The sequence below is a fragment of the Salvelinus sp. IW2-2015 genome, linkage group LG11 (assembly GCF_002910315.2).
Source record: "Salvelinus sp. IW2-2015 linkage group LG11, ASM291031v2, whole genome shotgun sequence".
Classification (NCBI taxonomy): domain Eukaryota; kingdom Metazoa; phylum Chordata; class Actinopteri; order Salmoniformes; family Salmonidae; genus Salvelinus; species Salvelinus sp. IW2-2015.
Window position 1 is genome coordinate 45,126,979 of NC_036851.1, and position 15,125 is coordinate 45,142,103.

The window sequence follows — 15,125 nt, forward strand, 5'->3', positions numbered from 1 at the left end:
GCAGAAGGCGAGTGGGAAAGCTGCCGTTATCGTCAATATTACTCGTCAATGTGCAATCATTGGACAATAAATTCGAGGAGGTACGTGGTATATCCTACCAACGGGACATCAAAAACTAATATTTTATGTTTCACGGAATGTTTGCGGAACCGCAAACAGGAAACCGCTCACCCATAGGCGGCGCTCCTAGTGGCCGGAGACTTTAATGCAGGGAAACTTAAATCAGTTTTACCTAATTTCTATCAACATGTTAAATGTGCACACAAGAGGGAAAATTCTAGATCACCTGTACTCCACACACAGAGACGCGTACAAAGCTCTCTCTCGCCCTCCATTTGGAAAATCTGACCACAATTCTATCCTTCTGATTCCTGCTTACAAGCAAAAATTAAAGCAGGAAGCACCAGTGACTCAGTCTATTAAAAAAGTGGTCAGATGAAGCAGATGCTAAATTACAGGACTGTTTTGCTAGCACAGACTGGAACATGTTCCGGGATTCTTCCGATGGCATTGAGGAGTACACCACATCAGTCACTGGCTTTATCGATAAGTGCATCGAGGATGTCATCCCCACAGTGACTGTATGTACATATCCCAACCAGAAACCATGGATTACAGGCAACATTTGCACTGAGCTGAAGGGTAGAGCTGCCACTTTCAAGCTGCTGGACTCTAACCCGGAAGCTTATAAGAAATCCTGCTATGCCCTCCGACGAACTATCAAACAGGCAAAGCGTCAATATAGGGCTAAGATTGAATCATGTTACACCGGCTCCGACGCTCGTCTTATGTGGCAGGGCTTGCAAACTATTACAGACTACAAAGGGAAGCACAGCCGCGAGCTGCTCAGTGGCACGAGCCTACCAGACGAGCTAAATTACTTCTATGTTCGCTTCGAGGCAAGCAACACTGAGGCATGCATGAGAGCATCAGCTGTTCCGGATGACTGTTTGATCACACTCTCCGAAGCCGACGTGAGTAAGACCTTTAAACAGGTAAACATTCACAAGGCTGCTGGGCCAGACAGATTACCAGAACGTGTGCTCCGGGCATGTGCTGACCAACTAGCAGGTGTCTTCCCTGACATTTTCAACATGTCCCTGATTGAGTCTGTAATACCAACATGTTTCAAGCAGACCACCATAGTCCCTGTGCCCAAGAACACTAAGGCAACCTGCCTAAATGACTACAGACCCGTAGCACTCACATCCGTAGCCATGAAGTGCTTTGAAAGGCTGGTAAAGACTAACATCAACACCATTATCCCAGAAACCCTAGACCCACTCCAATTTGCACACCGCCCCAATAGATCCACAGATGATGCAATCTGTTTTGCACTCCACACTGCCCTTTCCCACCTGGACAAAAGGAACACCTATGTGAGAATGCTATTCATTGACTACAGCTCAGCGTTCAACACCATAGTACTCTCAAAGCTCATCACTTAGCTAAGGATCCTGGGACTAAACACCTCCCTCTGCAACTGGATCCTGGACTTCCTGACGGGCCGCCACCAGGTGGTGAGGGTAGGTAGCAACACATCTGACACGCTGATCCTCAACACTGGAGCCCCTCAAGGGTGCGTGCTCAGTCCCCTCCTGTACTCCCAGTTCACCCACGACTGCTTGGCCAGGCACGACTCCAACACCATCATTAAGTTTGCAGACGACACAACAGTCGTAGGCCTGATCACTGACAACGATGAGACAGCCTATAGGGAAGAGGTCAGAGACCTGGCCGGGTGGTGCCAAAATAACAACCTATCCCTCAACGTAACCAAGACTAAGGAGATGATTGTGGACTACAGGAAGAAGAGGACCGAGCACGCCCCCATTCTGTAGTGGAGCAGGTTGAGAGCTTCAAGTTCCTTGGTGTCCACATCAACAACAAACTAGAAAGGTCCAAACACACCAAGACAGTCATGAAGAGGGCACGAAAAAGCCTATTCCCCCTCAGGAGACTAAAAAGATTTGGCATGGGTCCTGAGATCCTCAAAAGGTTCTACAGCTGCAACATCGGGAGCATCCTGACTGTTTGCATCACTGCCTGGTATGGCAACTGCAAGGGACTACAGAGGGTAGTGCATATGGCCCAGTACATCACTGGGGCTAAGCTGCCTGCCCTCCAGGACCTCTACACCAGGCGGTGTCAGAGGAAGGCCCTAAAAATTGTCAAAGACCCCAGCCACCCCAGTCATAGACTGTTCTCTCTACTACCGCATGGCAAGCAGTACCGGAGTGCGTATTTCAAGTCTAGGACCAAAAGGCTTCTCAACAGTTTTTATCTCCAAGCCATAAGACTCCTGAACAGGTAATCAAATGGCTACCCAGACTTTTTGCATTGTGTGCCCCCCCAACCCCTGTTTATCATATATGCATAGTCACTTTAACTATACATTCATGTACATACTACCTCAATTAGCCCAACCAACCGGTGCCCCCGCACATTGGTTACCCGTACTATCTGCATTGTGTCCCGCCATCCACCACCTGCCAACCCCTCTTTTACGCTACTGCTAATCTCTGTTTATCATATATGCATCGTCACTTTAACCATACCTACATGTACATACTACCTCAATCAGCCCGACTAACCGGTGCCTGTATATAGCCTCGCTATTGTTATTTTTCACTGTATTTTTTACTGTTGTTTTTATTTCTCTACTTATCTATTGTTCACCTAATACCTTTTATTAACTTAGAAATTGCACTGTTGGTTAAAGCCTGTAAGTAAGCATTTCACTGTCTACACCTGTTGTATTCGAAGCACGTGACAAATAAACTTTGATTTGATTTTTAATAAAGCCCTTTTTTGGGGAAAGACTCATTCTGATTGGCTGGGCCTGGCTCACCAGTGGCTGGCCCTATGCCCTCCAAGGCCGACCCATAGCTGCGCCCCTGCCCAATCATGTGAAATCCATAGATTTGGATTAATGAATTTATATAAATTGACTGATTTCCTTCTATGAACTGTAACTCAGTAAAAACATTTAGCATTTTATAATTTTGTTCAGTATAGTTGTCACGGCTCTTGTCGGAATGCATGGACCAAAACGCAGTGTGGTAAGTGTTCATGATGTTTTATTAATCAAAAAACACTCGAGCAAAATAACAAAGAGAAAAAAACGAAAAAACAGTTCTGTCAGGTGCAGACACTAAACAGAAAATAACTACCCACAAAACCCAAACGAAAAAGGACAACTTATATATGATCCCCAATCAGAGACAACGATAGACAGCTGCCTATTATTGGGAACCACACCAACATAGAAATAAAGAAACTAGAATGCCCACCCTAGTCACACCCTGGCCTAACCAAAATAGAAAATAAAAACCTCTCTATGGCCAGGGCGTGACAAGTTACTGAAGTCTTGCTAACTAATTTAATTTTAATTCATAATCATGTCAGTAGCTGAATTCTCCATTATTGTACATTCCCTTAAAGGTAACATATTTTGTCTTCTATGCCATTTATTATGTAGGGTTTTTGAAGTTATGCTTGATGGTACCGAAATGCAGAACATAATCTCAGCCATGTCCTGTCTGTCTGCACCCTCACCTACCCCTCCCCTGCCCTGAGGGACCATATCTGTGACTCTTTGTCTCTTCCCAGCTAACAAATAATGTTCTGAGAACCATATGTGTTTTAGAGCTTGGTGGGAGCATGGTTGTCCTTTGGTTATTTTGCATATAACCTTCCCACAACGTTCTGGGAATGGTGCAAGATAATTGCTTAGCTTTGGAACATTCTCAGCACATTTAAGAAACTTGACAAAATAACATTATTTTGAAATACGTTAAATAACGTATTTCATTACTTCAGCAGAATGTACTGTAAGCTAGCAGTGTTATTGAAAGTCTTATTGAAACATTCAGTGAAAGTTAAGATATTCAAAACACTCAAAATAACCTATAATCTTCATTCTCAGAACGTTATTAAAACCTCCCAGGAAAACTTTAAAGGAACCAGATTATAATGTTCTCAGAACCTCCCAGCAATGGAAAAACAAAAGTCCCAGATTTTCACTTCCATTCTCAGAACGTTTAAAAAGTATACAGTTTTACTGGTCAGGAAACTCATGGCTTCGATCCCAGAACCAATGGGAAACCAAAAACTTGCGCTCCCACAACTACCAAGGAACTAAAAGAGCAACAGCATATGAAATGACAGCAACAACAATCTAAACGCCATGTCATGTTTCTTAAAGGAACTCTAAAGTAGTCACAGAGGTTTTCTACCTCTGTTTATACTCCATCTGCCCTCTTGGTTTTCTCTCATTGCTATGCCTCAGTACCCATGTGGTTTCGGGATTTTCCCTTTTTTCCCTCTCCTCAGCTACTTCCATAAAGGAGAGCTGTTTTCTGCAGTGTTGCTGCGTTGTATGTTTAGCGGAGCGCTACAGTAAGAGGTACATTAGTAGTCTGAATGGATGCACAGTCTTTTTTGAGGCCTGGTTTCTTCTCTTCCTCTTCTGTGTGTTTCTATGACAACCTGTAGTGTTGTATAAGATGTCGTTTTGGGTGTGCACCTGTGTGTTGGGGTTTAATGACCCTCAGGTGTGTACAGTTGAGCAATAAGGCCCAAGGAGGATGTGGTATATGGCCAATATACCACGGCTAAGGGCTGTTCTTATGCACGACACAATGCAGAGTGCCTGGATACAGAGCTTAGCCATGGTATATTGGCCATATACCACAAACCCCTGAGGTGCCTTATAGCTATTAAAAACTGGTTACCAACGTAATTATAGCAGTAAAATGAAACGTTTTGTCATACCCTAGGTATACGGTCTGATATACCACGTCTGTCAGCCAATCACCATTCGGGGCTCGAACCACCCAGTTTATAATATGTAATAAATGACCCATTGGCGAGTTTCTCCTCTGGTTTCCCTGAGATTCTCAATGGTACTTGTCTTTGTTATTAGGATGTAGGAAAGTGTCGGGTTGTTGTTGTATTCATACCTTTACATTTAACATGGTTAATGATTATCCCCCTTAGGAAGTTGTAATTTAGCTCGCTTATCAAGCATTTGGCTCAACATAAAATTGACATGACATTTGCATTTAGATGAGAAAATCAGTATTAAGCTGCCGTACCTCATGGGTTGCCACAATGGCATTCCATGTACTGTATATACCAAATCAGAATGCAGCAGAGATACAGACTCCGATGATCTTGAGTGTGTACTGTAGGTAATATGCCTGTGTTGACCTTGACGTGTGTACCCGTCTGCATTTTCTCAGCCTCAGCACAGGGTAGTGGGAGGAGCAGCGGCCAGGGGAAGTCATGGAGGAGTCCACTCCAGACGCTCTATGACAGTGACCAGGTAAGTCCTGCCCACTACCAGGTAGGATTCACGTTGATGACCACTGAACTTGTTTTGGTCATGTTTTATGAGTTAGAATAGGTGATTTGTGAAAATAAAATAATTGGTAAGCTATTCAGTACTTACTGCTTACTTGCTGAAAGTCTCTTATCAGTGTTTCCCCTATATTAATTTAACTGCCGCCACTCCAAAAAATTATAAATGTTTTATTTTATATATAAATAAATAATTGGCGGGATGGTGAAACATTTTCAGTGTAAACTTAAATGACTAAAACCAGATATAAAGTATATATAAAGATAATGGAGCAAAATATATTTTTTAAATAAGATCATCTTTGAGAACTAACAATCACCAAAATAAAAACTAGACAGTCAGGGAGAATCTAAAATGTTAAACATTTCATTGCATGGGGGCCCAGCTGATTTTGTTACGTTTGAGTCACTCAGATAACACCGAATAAGCCATGACAAAATGTGTATAATTGCAGGAAATTAGCTTTAAAACAGCAAAATGCTGTCTCTGTGGCCAGGAGAAGGGCCTCAACATTTTCTGGGGTCGTGGATCGCACCAGTGGCCACACCCATTAACACCCATTTTTGGTTGTGGATCGCACCATTCCCCCCCCCCCCCCCCCCCCCCCCTCCCCCCCCCCCCCCCCCCCCCCCCCCTGAAAAAAGTCCTAGAGTAAACACGGCTTATAATGTGATGGTGTTAACAACTGGAAATAAGAGTTCTCTTGTCAGCTTTCCTCAACCAATATTACATTTTTCAAGCAACTGCAGTATGATGATTAACATCTTTGGCATCTATGGGAATTTTGCCAGTGTAAGCCCCTAATAAAATACATTTCCAATCCATGTTTAGAATAATTCTGCTTCTGAAGTTACTGGTTTGTCTGTAAAAGCAGATTTAGATGAAATCATCATCATTAATCACCCATTGCTTCTACAGATGTTCCTCATGCTCCAAGGGTCTCCTGTAGTTACTAGTGACTGTCAGTGATTGATACAGGTGCAACCCTTGACCTTTCGGATGTTTTTGTTTACCGTCTAGTTAGGGTTGGAAAATTCCAGTAACTTTTCCAAAATGCCCAGGTTTTCCAGAAATCCTGTTTGGATAATTCCTGGAATCAGGAGGGAATAAGCAGGAAATCCGGCAATCCCCCAACCAGGGTATCTGGAAATGTGGGGAAAATCACCGGGATTTTGCAAGACTTTGTCTACTACAGTACTTTGAAGTTCCTCATCAAACAAAAGCCCTGACTTGACGATTCCAGACTGCAGTCAGACATTGGTTAGCAAAATCAAATTATTTTGGACAGGCACTTGATTGAAAAATATAAAACTGTCTCTTATAAAAAATTATAACCCTGGATTTGCCAGGATTTGTCTCTATCTCCCGCCTCTCCTTCCCACCGTTGTATCTAGTTGGCTGGATGTCCTTTGGGTGGTGGACCATTGTTGATACACACGGTAAACTGTTGAGCGTGAACCCAGCAGTGTTGCAGTTCTTGACCCACTCAAACATTTACATTTAAGTCATTTAGCAGACGCTCTTATCCAGAGCGACTTACAAATTGGAAAGTTCATACATATTCATCCTGGTCCCCCCTTGGGGAATGAACCCACAACCCTGGCGTTGCAAGCGCCATGCTCTACCAACTGAGCCACACAGGAACGTGTGGACCTGGCAAACCAGTGCACCTGGCACCTACCAGTGCAAACCAGTGCACCTGGCAAACCAGTGCACCTGGCACCTACTACCATACTCCATTCAAAAGCACTTAAATATTTTGTCTTGCCCATTCACCCTCTGAGTGGCACACATACACAATCCATGTCTCAATTATCTCAAGGCTAAAAAATCCTTCTTTAACCTGTCTCCTCCCTTCATCTACACCAGGGGTGTCAAAGTCAAATGGACGGAGGGCCAAATAAAAAATTTAGCTACAAGCCGAGGGCCGGACTGTTCGAATGTTCATTGAAAAAATTTTAAATGACGCATATAGTCTAGTGAACCTAATTGAACCTACTGAAAACCTAACAAATATATTCCAATATGATCAGATAAATAAAGCAATATTTTCTTATGGCTCTGTCAGTAATCTTTAATTTTCAACAGACACAAAAGACAAATTTCCTTTATATAAAAATCCCCATAACATGAACATTAAATGAAAGAAACCGGTATTCAAGGCACCATCAGTAGCCTATAATTTTTCTATTTTAGCAAAAGTGGGCTAAATTTACTTCAAAAGAAAAAACAATAATAGCAATTTTCTATCATCCACTCAACTGAAATATTTTAAAAATTAATTGGATTGAAATACAATAAAATAAAGTGCAAAAATCTATTAATCAAAACAACACTTTGTTTAAGGAGAAGTAACATGCAGTGAAAACAAATATTAAACTTTAACTTTTAAACTTGAACTGAGTAAAAACTCTAAATATGTGATTGCACAGTAATGTTCACTTGTTTGAGGTTGAGGGTGATACTTGGTGGTGTCCCATCTTTTCCACAAGTTCATCAATGTTCGGGGTAAGGCTCTGAGCTGAGGAAATCCTCAGAATTGAGTGGAGGTGTTCAGCAGTAAGTCGCTTCTGTGTGATGTTTTGTTCAGGTTCATCAAAGAAAACAGTTGTTCACACAGGTATGTGCTGCCAAACATAGACAACGTTTGAGCAGCCTGGATGCGCAGCTGGGGCATTGTGTCGGGGAGGAAACGGGCGAACTCCGCAGCACCCACTGCCGCATATTTTGCCCTCAGTGCATCATTGCATTGGAGGTCAATCAACTCCATTTGGAGGTTTGGTGGTGAGCTTTCCACGTCAACAGCAAATGGGTTACCGAGCAGTTCCAACCTGCTTTTTTGTGCTTCAAAGTCAGCAAATCGGCGTCGAAAGTCAGCGGCAAGCATACCTATTTTATCAGCCAACTGTGCGCTCGGGAACGCACTGGTAGAGAGCTTCTCTTTCATGGTCTGGCAGCTGGGAAAGTGGCTCAAAGTTTTCTTTTTCCGCATCTGCGTCCTCCCACAGAGTCAGTTGGTTTTAAATGCCTTCACTGTACTGTTTAACATATAGAGATGACATGGATCCGACCCTGCACGCTGCAAGTTCATTTTGCATTCAGAATGACTCGTAATGTCACACATCAGAAAAGCCATTTCACATCTAGAAAACATTCGTCTCGGAGTTTGTGTTTGGTCTTTCCTTTGCTTCGTCAAAGAACAGCAAATCTCCTCACGAAGCTCCGAACTCTTTGAATGCCCTTTCCCTGGCTTAGCCTCTGCATCCTCTGTGTGTGATAAGGCCAAATCACCATCCCTCGTTTCTAACTCCGTCAAGAAATGCCTTGAACTGGGCGGTGATTCAAACTTTGGCTCTGATAAAGGTTAACTGTGCGCGTATGAGCTCATTACATGCTCCATTTTTCAAGGTTACCGCACAACGCTCCTGGTGTATGATAATGATAAGCTGTCAGCTCACCTGTTCCGCGTTTCCCCTCTTGCAAATCTTTTCCCGTATTTCGCCACCAGTGCCCTCGCTGTGTCCACTCAATCGCAGGTGCTCCGTCGGTTTGTCAAAACCACGAGTTTTTCCGCAAGGCAAGCTCCATCTCATTTACACATCTTTTGAACACTCTTCATACAAGATCATGCCCCCCCGTAGTTGTTTGCCATGCATAGGGAGTAAAGCCAAAAACTCCTCTGTCACGCTTAGGCTGGAGTCCACTCCGCGATGAATTGACAACTGGGCAAATGTCAGAAATAGTCGGTGCTCTCATCCAAGCCAAGGACTATGCAATGAAATCTTTTCCTTTTTCACAAGCTGCTCTTTTAGATTTGATGGACAACTGGTCCTACTCTCTCGGCAATGGTGTTCTGCTCAGACTACACATTTAAAAAGAGTTTGCCTTTTTTTGGGCAAACTTCGTCACAAACTTTAATATGCAGTTTTTGAATGAAATCCCCCTCCGTAAATGGCCGGCTGCATTTAGCGATCCTCTTCTTGCGCAAAAATAAAACTGGGCCTTACGACAGCAGCCCTGGCCTTGTGGATTTGGCTTTTTTGAACAGAGCTTGTGAGATTTGAGGCCTTCGTTTTAATTCCTCTGCCTTTTGTAGGCCTTGTCATGTCCATATTCCTTGTTTTTTGTCCGGTGTTTCGTTTCATAATGTCGTCTCAGATGAACTCTTTCAGTACCGCCACACTTTCTCCACACAGAAGACACACAGGTTTTCCAAGCTAGCCTCCGTGACAATTATACTCCGACTCCCACCTTGTTTGAAACCCCCGGTTCTCAGTGTCCACCTTCCGTTTTGCCATTTTTGATGGGTATCTGAAAGTTAATTTTACTGTGATGCTGACGACTGCTGTGCCAATAAATATTGAAATGAAGCAGCCTACTGCTCGGTGCGTCACCGTTGCATTGTGGGAAATGTAGTATTGGTGCGTGTAAAAGATCTGCGGGCTGCCGGCTTGCTGCGGTCTGCGGGCCGGTTCTAATAATAAATCAAGATCATCCCAGGGGCCGTAAAAAACCTTCTCGCGGGCCGGATGTGGCCCGCGGGCCTTGACTCTGACATATGTGATCTACACTGATTGAAGTGGATTAAACAAGTGACGTCAATAAGGGATCATAGCTTTCACCTGGATTCACCTGGTCAGTCTGTCATGGAAAGAGCGAGCAGGTGTTCTTACTGTTTTATATACTATGTGTATGTAGCCTATAGAGTTGAATAGACTACTTAAGTATCCCATGTCATTCAACTTCAAAACAAATGTGTACAGTCAGTGTGTCACTATGACGGATTGAAATTTTGGTGTCAACTGAGGCCAAAGGATAAGCCCTGGGCCACAAACTCTCTACAATTATACAGTATGACATTACATAGGGACTGTTCCAGAACTAAGACTTGGAGAGAGCGTGAGAGAAATTAGCTTGGCTAGGGTACAGAAAAAAAAATTCTATAGGAGTGAGCTGTTGCCAATTATATCTCAGGGAGGGGAGTCCGAGGCCCATGCAAAAGGACTGAAGAACTCCTAAAGACATAATTTACTTTAAATCGCTGGCGGTTTTATTTTTGTTATTTTGCACTTAGCTCGTCCAAAGTGGAACCCTGTGGTGTTGCGATACTCTGAGGAAAAGTGTTTGAATTTATGAAGACAGATAGCAAAACTGGAAGATCTTTATAACCAATTGTATTAATTTTACTTCTCTGTATATGCCTACAATAATATTTTGTTGGATCACTAAAGGGTGTAATTACTTCTTACAAGAAGTTTAACCTAAGCAAATGTTTTACAATGTATGTAGAGTTGACCTTGCATGCGTCAGTTACCCCTAGGTTTACAAGGAGCACGTTGTATCTACTTGAGGTAAATCGTAGCCAACAGGGACGACTCCAGATAAGAGTATGTGCCATTAAAATACATTTTGCTCCACAAATGAAGATACACTATCAGTGATAATGAATGACATTGACAAGTTACCTTGTGCCTCTGATGACAAAGATAAAGTAATAGTTTACTTGAGGTTTTACTTGAACTTCTGCCGTGACAAAATTGTTTGATAGAAAGATGTAACTACCCAGCTACACAGTGAGTGAAGCCTCCGTTAGCATCGGTGTTGCCTGCTCCAGTGTGTCCTTGATATTTCAGTGTCAACAGTGTCTTCTCAAACCAGGACAGAGGACGATACATGTCACCAGACACTGAGGCAAACTGAGAGCCTCCGCATTTGGCTGAGTAAATGGAAGGAGTAAATACAGGAGAGAGTAAATACAGGAGAGAGTAAATACAGGAGAGAGTAAATACAGGAAGGAAGACACGTTGAACTGGCTGAACTGTAGTGTTAGTACAGCGGTGTGTGGATGGGAGAGATTGAATGTGATTAGGACATCCAGCTGCAGTGTTTGTGTGTGTGTTACAAGAGGGAGAGAGATGGGTCAATAAAACTCAACTATGAAGTTTGACAAACAATAAGATACTTTAGAGAAGCTGTTATTTAGTGTCATTCAGGACGAACATACTCTTCTCTTGGTTGCAGACTCCGTAATGCACACATTTTCAGATGATTTTCTACCTCTCCTCATATTCTCTCAATTTCTTGGAAGACGTCAGCATGACGTCAAAACGCCAGTCACCTGTTCGTATCCTGTACAATGGATTAAAGTGAGCTAAATTCAATCTGCTTCTTTTTGATGAGTGCTCCAACTCCTTTCTACCTCAAATTTGTCCTTTTGGAAATGTTTCTTGCTAAGCCCTTCTCATGATTTTTGTCATTGTTGTTGAGCACCCCTCCTTTCCTTTGTATGCCGAAACATGAAGGTCCACCTGAACTCTCAATTTTCTGGAGATTAACTACATTGGACAGATTATGCCCATTATGGTTAATCTCCCAGACATTTATACTACTGCATAAGCATGTAGCTAATTCCTTTTCAGAATACATTTTTTCTGTGGGGGTAAATTCAAGGTGTTGATTTAATTATATGAAGTGACATTGGAATGCGAGGAGTGTTTCAGCCCCTGTAAGTAACTTCCTAATGTCAATAAACAGAGGAGGTCCAAGCCTGACTTTTGAAGGGTGTTTTTTTCTTCTTCTCATAGTCATAGACAAAGGCCCCCGTCCAGAAACAACCCCCAGCCTCTACAAGGCACAGGTAGATCAGAAAGGATTGGATGGGTATACGCAATATGTTCCTCCTAGCTAGCCTGTCTGAGGGAAAGGTGGAGCTACAACCATTTTGTTTTTCCCAGCTAGCCTATCTGAGTGTTAGGTTTAGAATAAGGGTTAAGTTTAGGGTTAGGATAAGGGTTAAGGTTAGGGTTATTGTTAGGGTTTGTAGATAGTTAGCTTAAATGTTACTAATAGTCTGTAGATAGTATGTAGAGCATCTACAGATGGACTATCCAAATAAAGTTTTACCCTACAACCATATTGCAATATCTTCCTCTCAGCTAGCCTATCTGAGGACAAGGTGGCGCTACAACCATATTGCTTATCTATCAAATTACTTTAGATATGCAGTGCCTTCGGAAAGTATTCAAACTTTCCACATTTTGTTACGTTAGTCTTATTCTAAACTTGACTAAATCATTTCCCCCCCCTCAACAATCTACACACAATACCCCATAATGACAAAGCGAAAACAGGTTTTTAGAAATGTTTGCACATTTATACAAAATAAAAAACAGATACCTTATTTACGTAAGTATTCAGACCCTTTGCTATGAGACTAGAAATTGACCTCAGGTGCATCCTGTTTCCATTGATCATCCTTCAGATGTGCCTTTCCATGGTTTGGAAAGGCACACACCTGTCTATATACAGTTGAAGTCTGTACAAACAAGTCTGTACAAACAATAGTACGCAAGTATAAACACCATGGGACCACGCAGCCGTCATACCGCTCAGGAAGGAGACGCGTTCTGTCTGCTAGAGATGACAACAACAGCAAAGGACCTTGTGAAGATGCTGGAGGAAACAGGTACAAAAGTATCTATATCCACAGTAAAACGAGTCCTATATTGACATAACCTGAAAGGCTGCTCAGCAAAGAAGAAGCCACTGCTCCAAAACCGCCATAAAAAAGCCAGAGTACGGTTTGCAACTGCACATGGGGACAAATATCGTGCTTTTTGAAGAAATGTCCTCTGGTCTGATGAAACAAAATAGAACTGTTTGGCCATAATGACCATCGTTATGTTTAGAGGATAAAGTGGGAGGCTTGCAAGCCGAAGAACACCATCCCAACCGTGAAGCACGGGGTGGCAGCATCATGTTGTGGGGGTGCTTTGCTGCAGGAGGGACTGATGCACTTCACAAAATAGATGGCATCATGAGGTAGGAAAATTATGTGGATATATTGAAGCAATATCTCAAGACATCAGACATCAGACATCAGTCGCAAATGGGTCTTCCAAATGGACAATGACCCCAAGCATACTTCCAAGGTTGTGGCAAAATGGCTTTCGGACAACAAAGTCAAGGTATTGGAGTGGCCATCACAAAGCCCTGACCTCAATCCTATAGAAAATGTGTGGGCAGAACTGAAAAAGTGTGTGTGAGCAAGGAGGCCTACAAACCTGACTCAGTTACACCAGCTCTGTCAGGAGGAATGGGCCAAAATTCACCCAACTTATTGTTGTTGGGTGAGAAGCTTGTGGAAGGCTACCTGAAACGTTTGACCCAAGTTAAACAATTTAAAGGCAATGCTACCAAATACGAATTGAGTGTATGTAAACTTCTGACCCACTGAGAATGTGATGAAAGAAGTAAAAGCTGAAATAAATCATTCTCTCCTCTATTATTCTGACATTTCACATTCAAAAAAAAAAAGTGGTGATCCTAACTGACCTAAGACAGGAAATTGTTATGAGGAATAAATGTCAGGAATTGTGAAAAACTGAGTTTTAATGTATTTAGCTAAGGTGTATGTAAACTTCCGACTTCAACTGTAAGGTCCCACAGTTGACAGTGCATGTCAGAGTAAAAACCAAACCATGAGGTCAAAGGAATTGTCCATAGAGCTCCGAGACAGGATTGTATCGAGGCACAGATCTGGGGAAGAGTACCAACACATTTCTGCAGCATTGAAGGTCCCCAAGAACACAGTGGCTTCTATCATTCTTAAATGGAATAAGTTTGGAACTACCAAGACTCTTCCTAGATCTGGCTGCCCGGCCAAACTGAGCAATCGGGGAGAAGGGCCTTGGTCAGGAGGTGACCAAGAACCCAATGGTCACTCTGACAGAGCTTCAGAGTTCCTCTGTGGAGATGGGAGAACCTTCCAGAAGGACAACCATCTCTGCATCATTCCACCAATCAGGCCTTTATGGTAGAGTGGCCAGACGGAAACCACTCAGTAAAAGGCAGATGACAGCCCGCTTGGATTTTGCCAATAGGCACGTAAAGACTGAGACCATGAGAAACAAGATTCTCTGGACTGATGAAACCAAGATGAAACTCTTTTGCCTGAATGCCAAGCCTCACGCCTGGAGGAAACCTGACACCATCCCTGCGGTGAAGCATGGTGGTGGCAGCATCTTGCTCTGGGGATATTTTTCAGCAGCAGGGACTGGTAGATGAGTCAAGATTGAGGGAAAGATGAACAGAGCAAAGTACAGAGAGATCCTTGATGAAAACCTGCTCCAGAGTGCTCAGGACCTAAGACTAGGGCAAAGGTTTACCTTCTAACAGGACAACAACCCTAAGCACACAGCCAAGATAACGTAGGAGTGGCTTCGGGACAAGTCTCTGAATGTCCTTGAGTGCACCAGCCAGAGCCTGGACTTGAACCCGATCAAACATCTCTGGAGAGACCTGAAAATAGCAGCAACGCTCCCCATCCAACCTGACAGAGCTTGAGAGGATCTGCAGAGAAGAATTGGAGAAACTCTCCAAATACAGGTGTGCCAAGCTTATAGCGTCATACCCAAGAAGACTCAAGGCTGTTATCGCTGCCAAAGGTGCTTCAACAAAGTACTGAGTAAAGGGTCTGAATACTTATGCAAATGTGATATTTCAGTTTTTTTTTWATTCACATTAACAACATTTTCTAAAAACCTTATTTTTCTTTGTCATTATGGGGTATTATGTGTAGATTGACGAGGAAAAAAACGATTTAATTAATTTTCGAATAAGGCTGTAATGTAACAAAATGTGGAAAAGTCAAGGGGTCTGAATAATTTCCGAATGCACTGTACATGAAGTGTCATAGGGGTTAGTTCTGGAGCCAACACTCTTTTAGTTCTGGAGCCAACACTCTTTTAGTTCTGGAGCC

The 15,125-nt window shown here is 42.8% G+C and overlaps 1 protein-coding gene across 1 annotated transcript in view; it reads left to right on the forward strand.

The window, feature by feature from the left end:
* Positions 1 to 15,125, forward strand: part of LOC111970464 (carbohydrate sulfotransferase 11) — a 34,901-nt gene that overhangs the window by 16,686 nt on the left and 3,090 nt on the right. Inside the window, exon 2 of the mRNA XM_023997217.2 lies at positions 5,247 to 5,329. Coding sequence (XP_023852985.1) covers positions 5,247 to 5,329 — 83 coding nt within the window. The remainder of the gene's footprint in view (positions 1 to 5,246; positions 5,330 to 15,125) is intronic.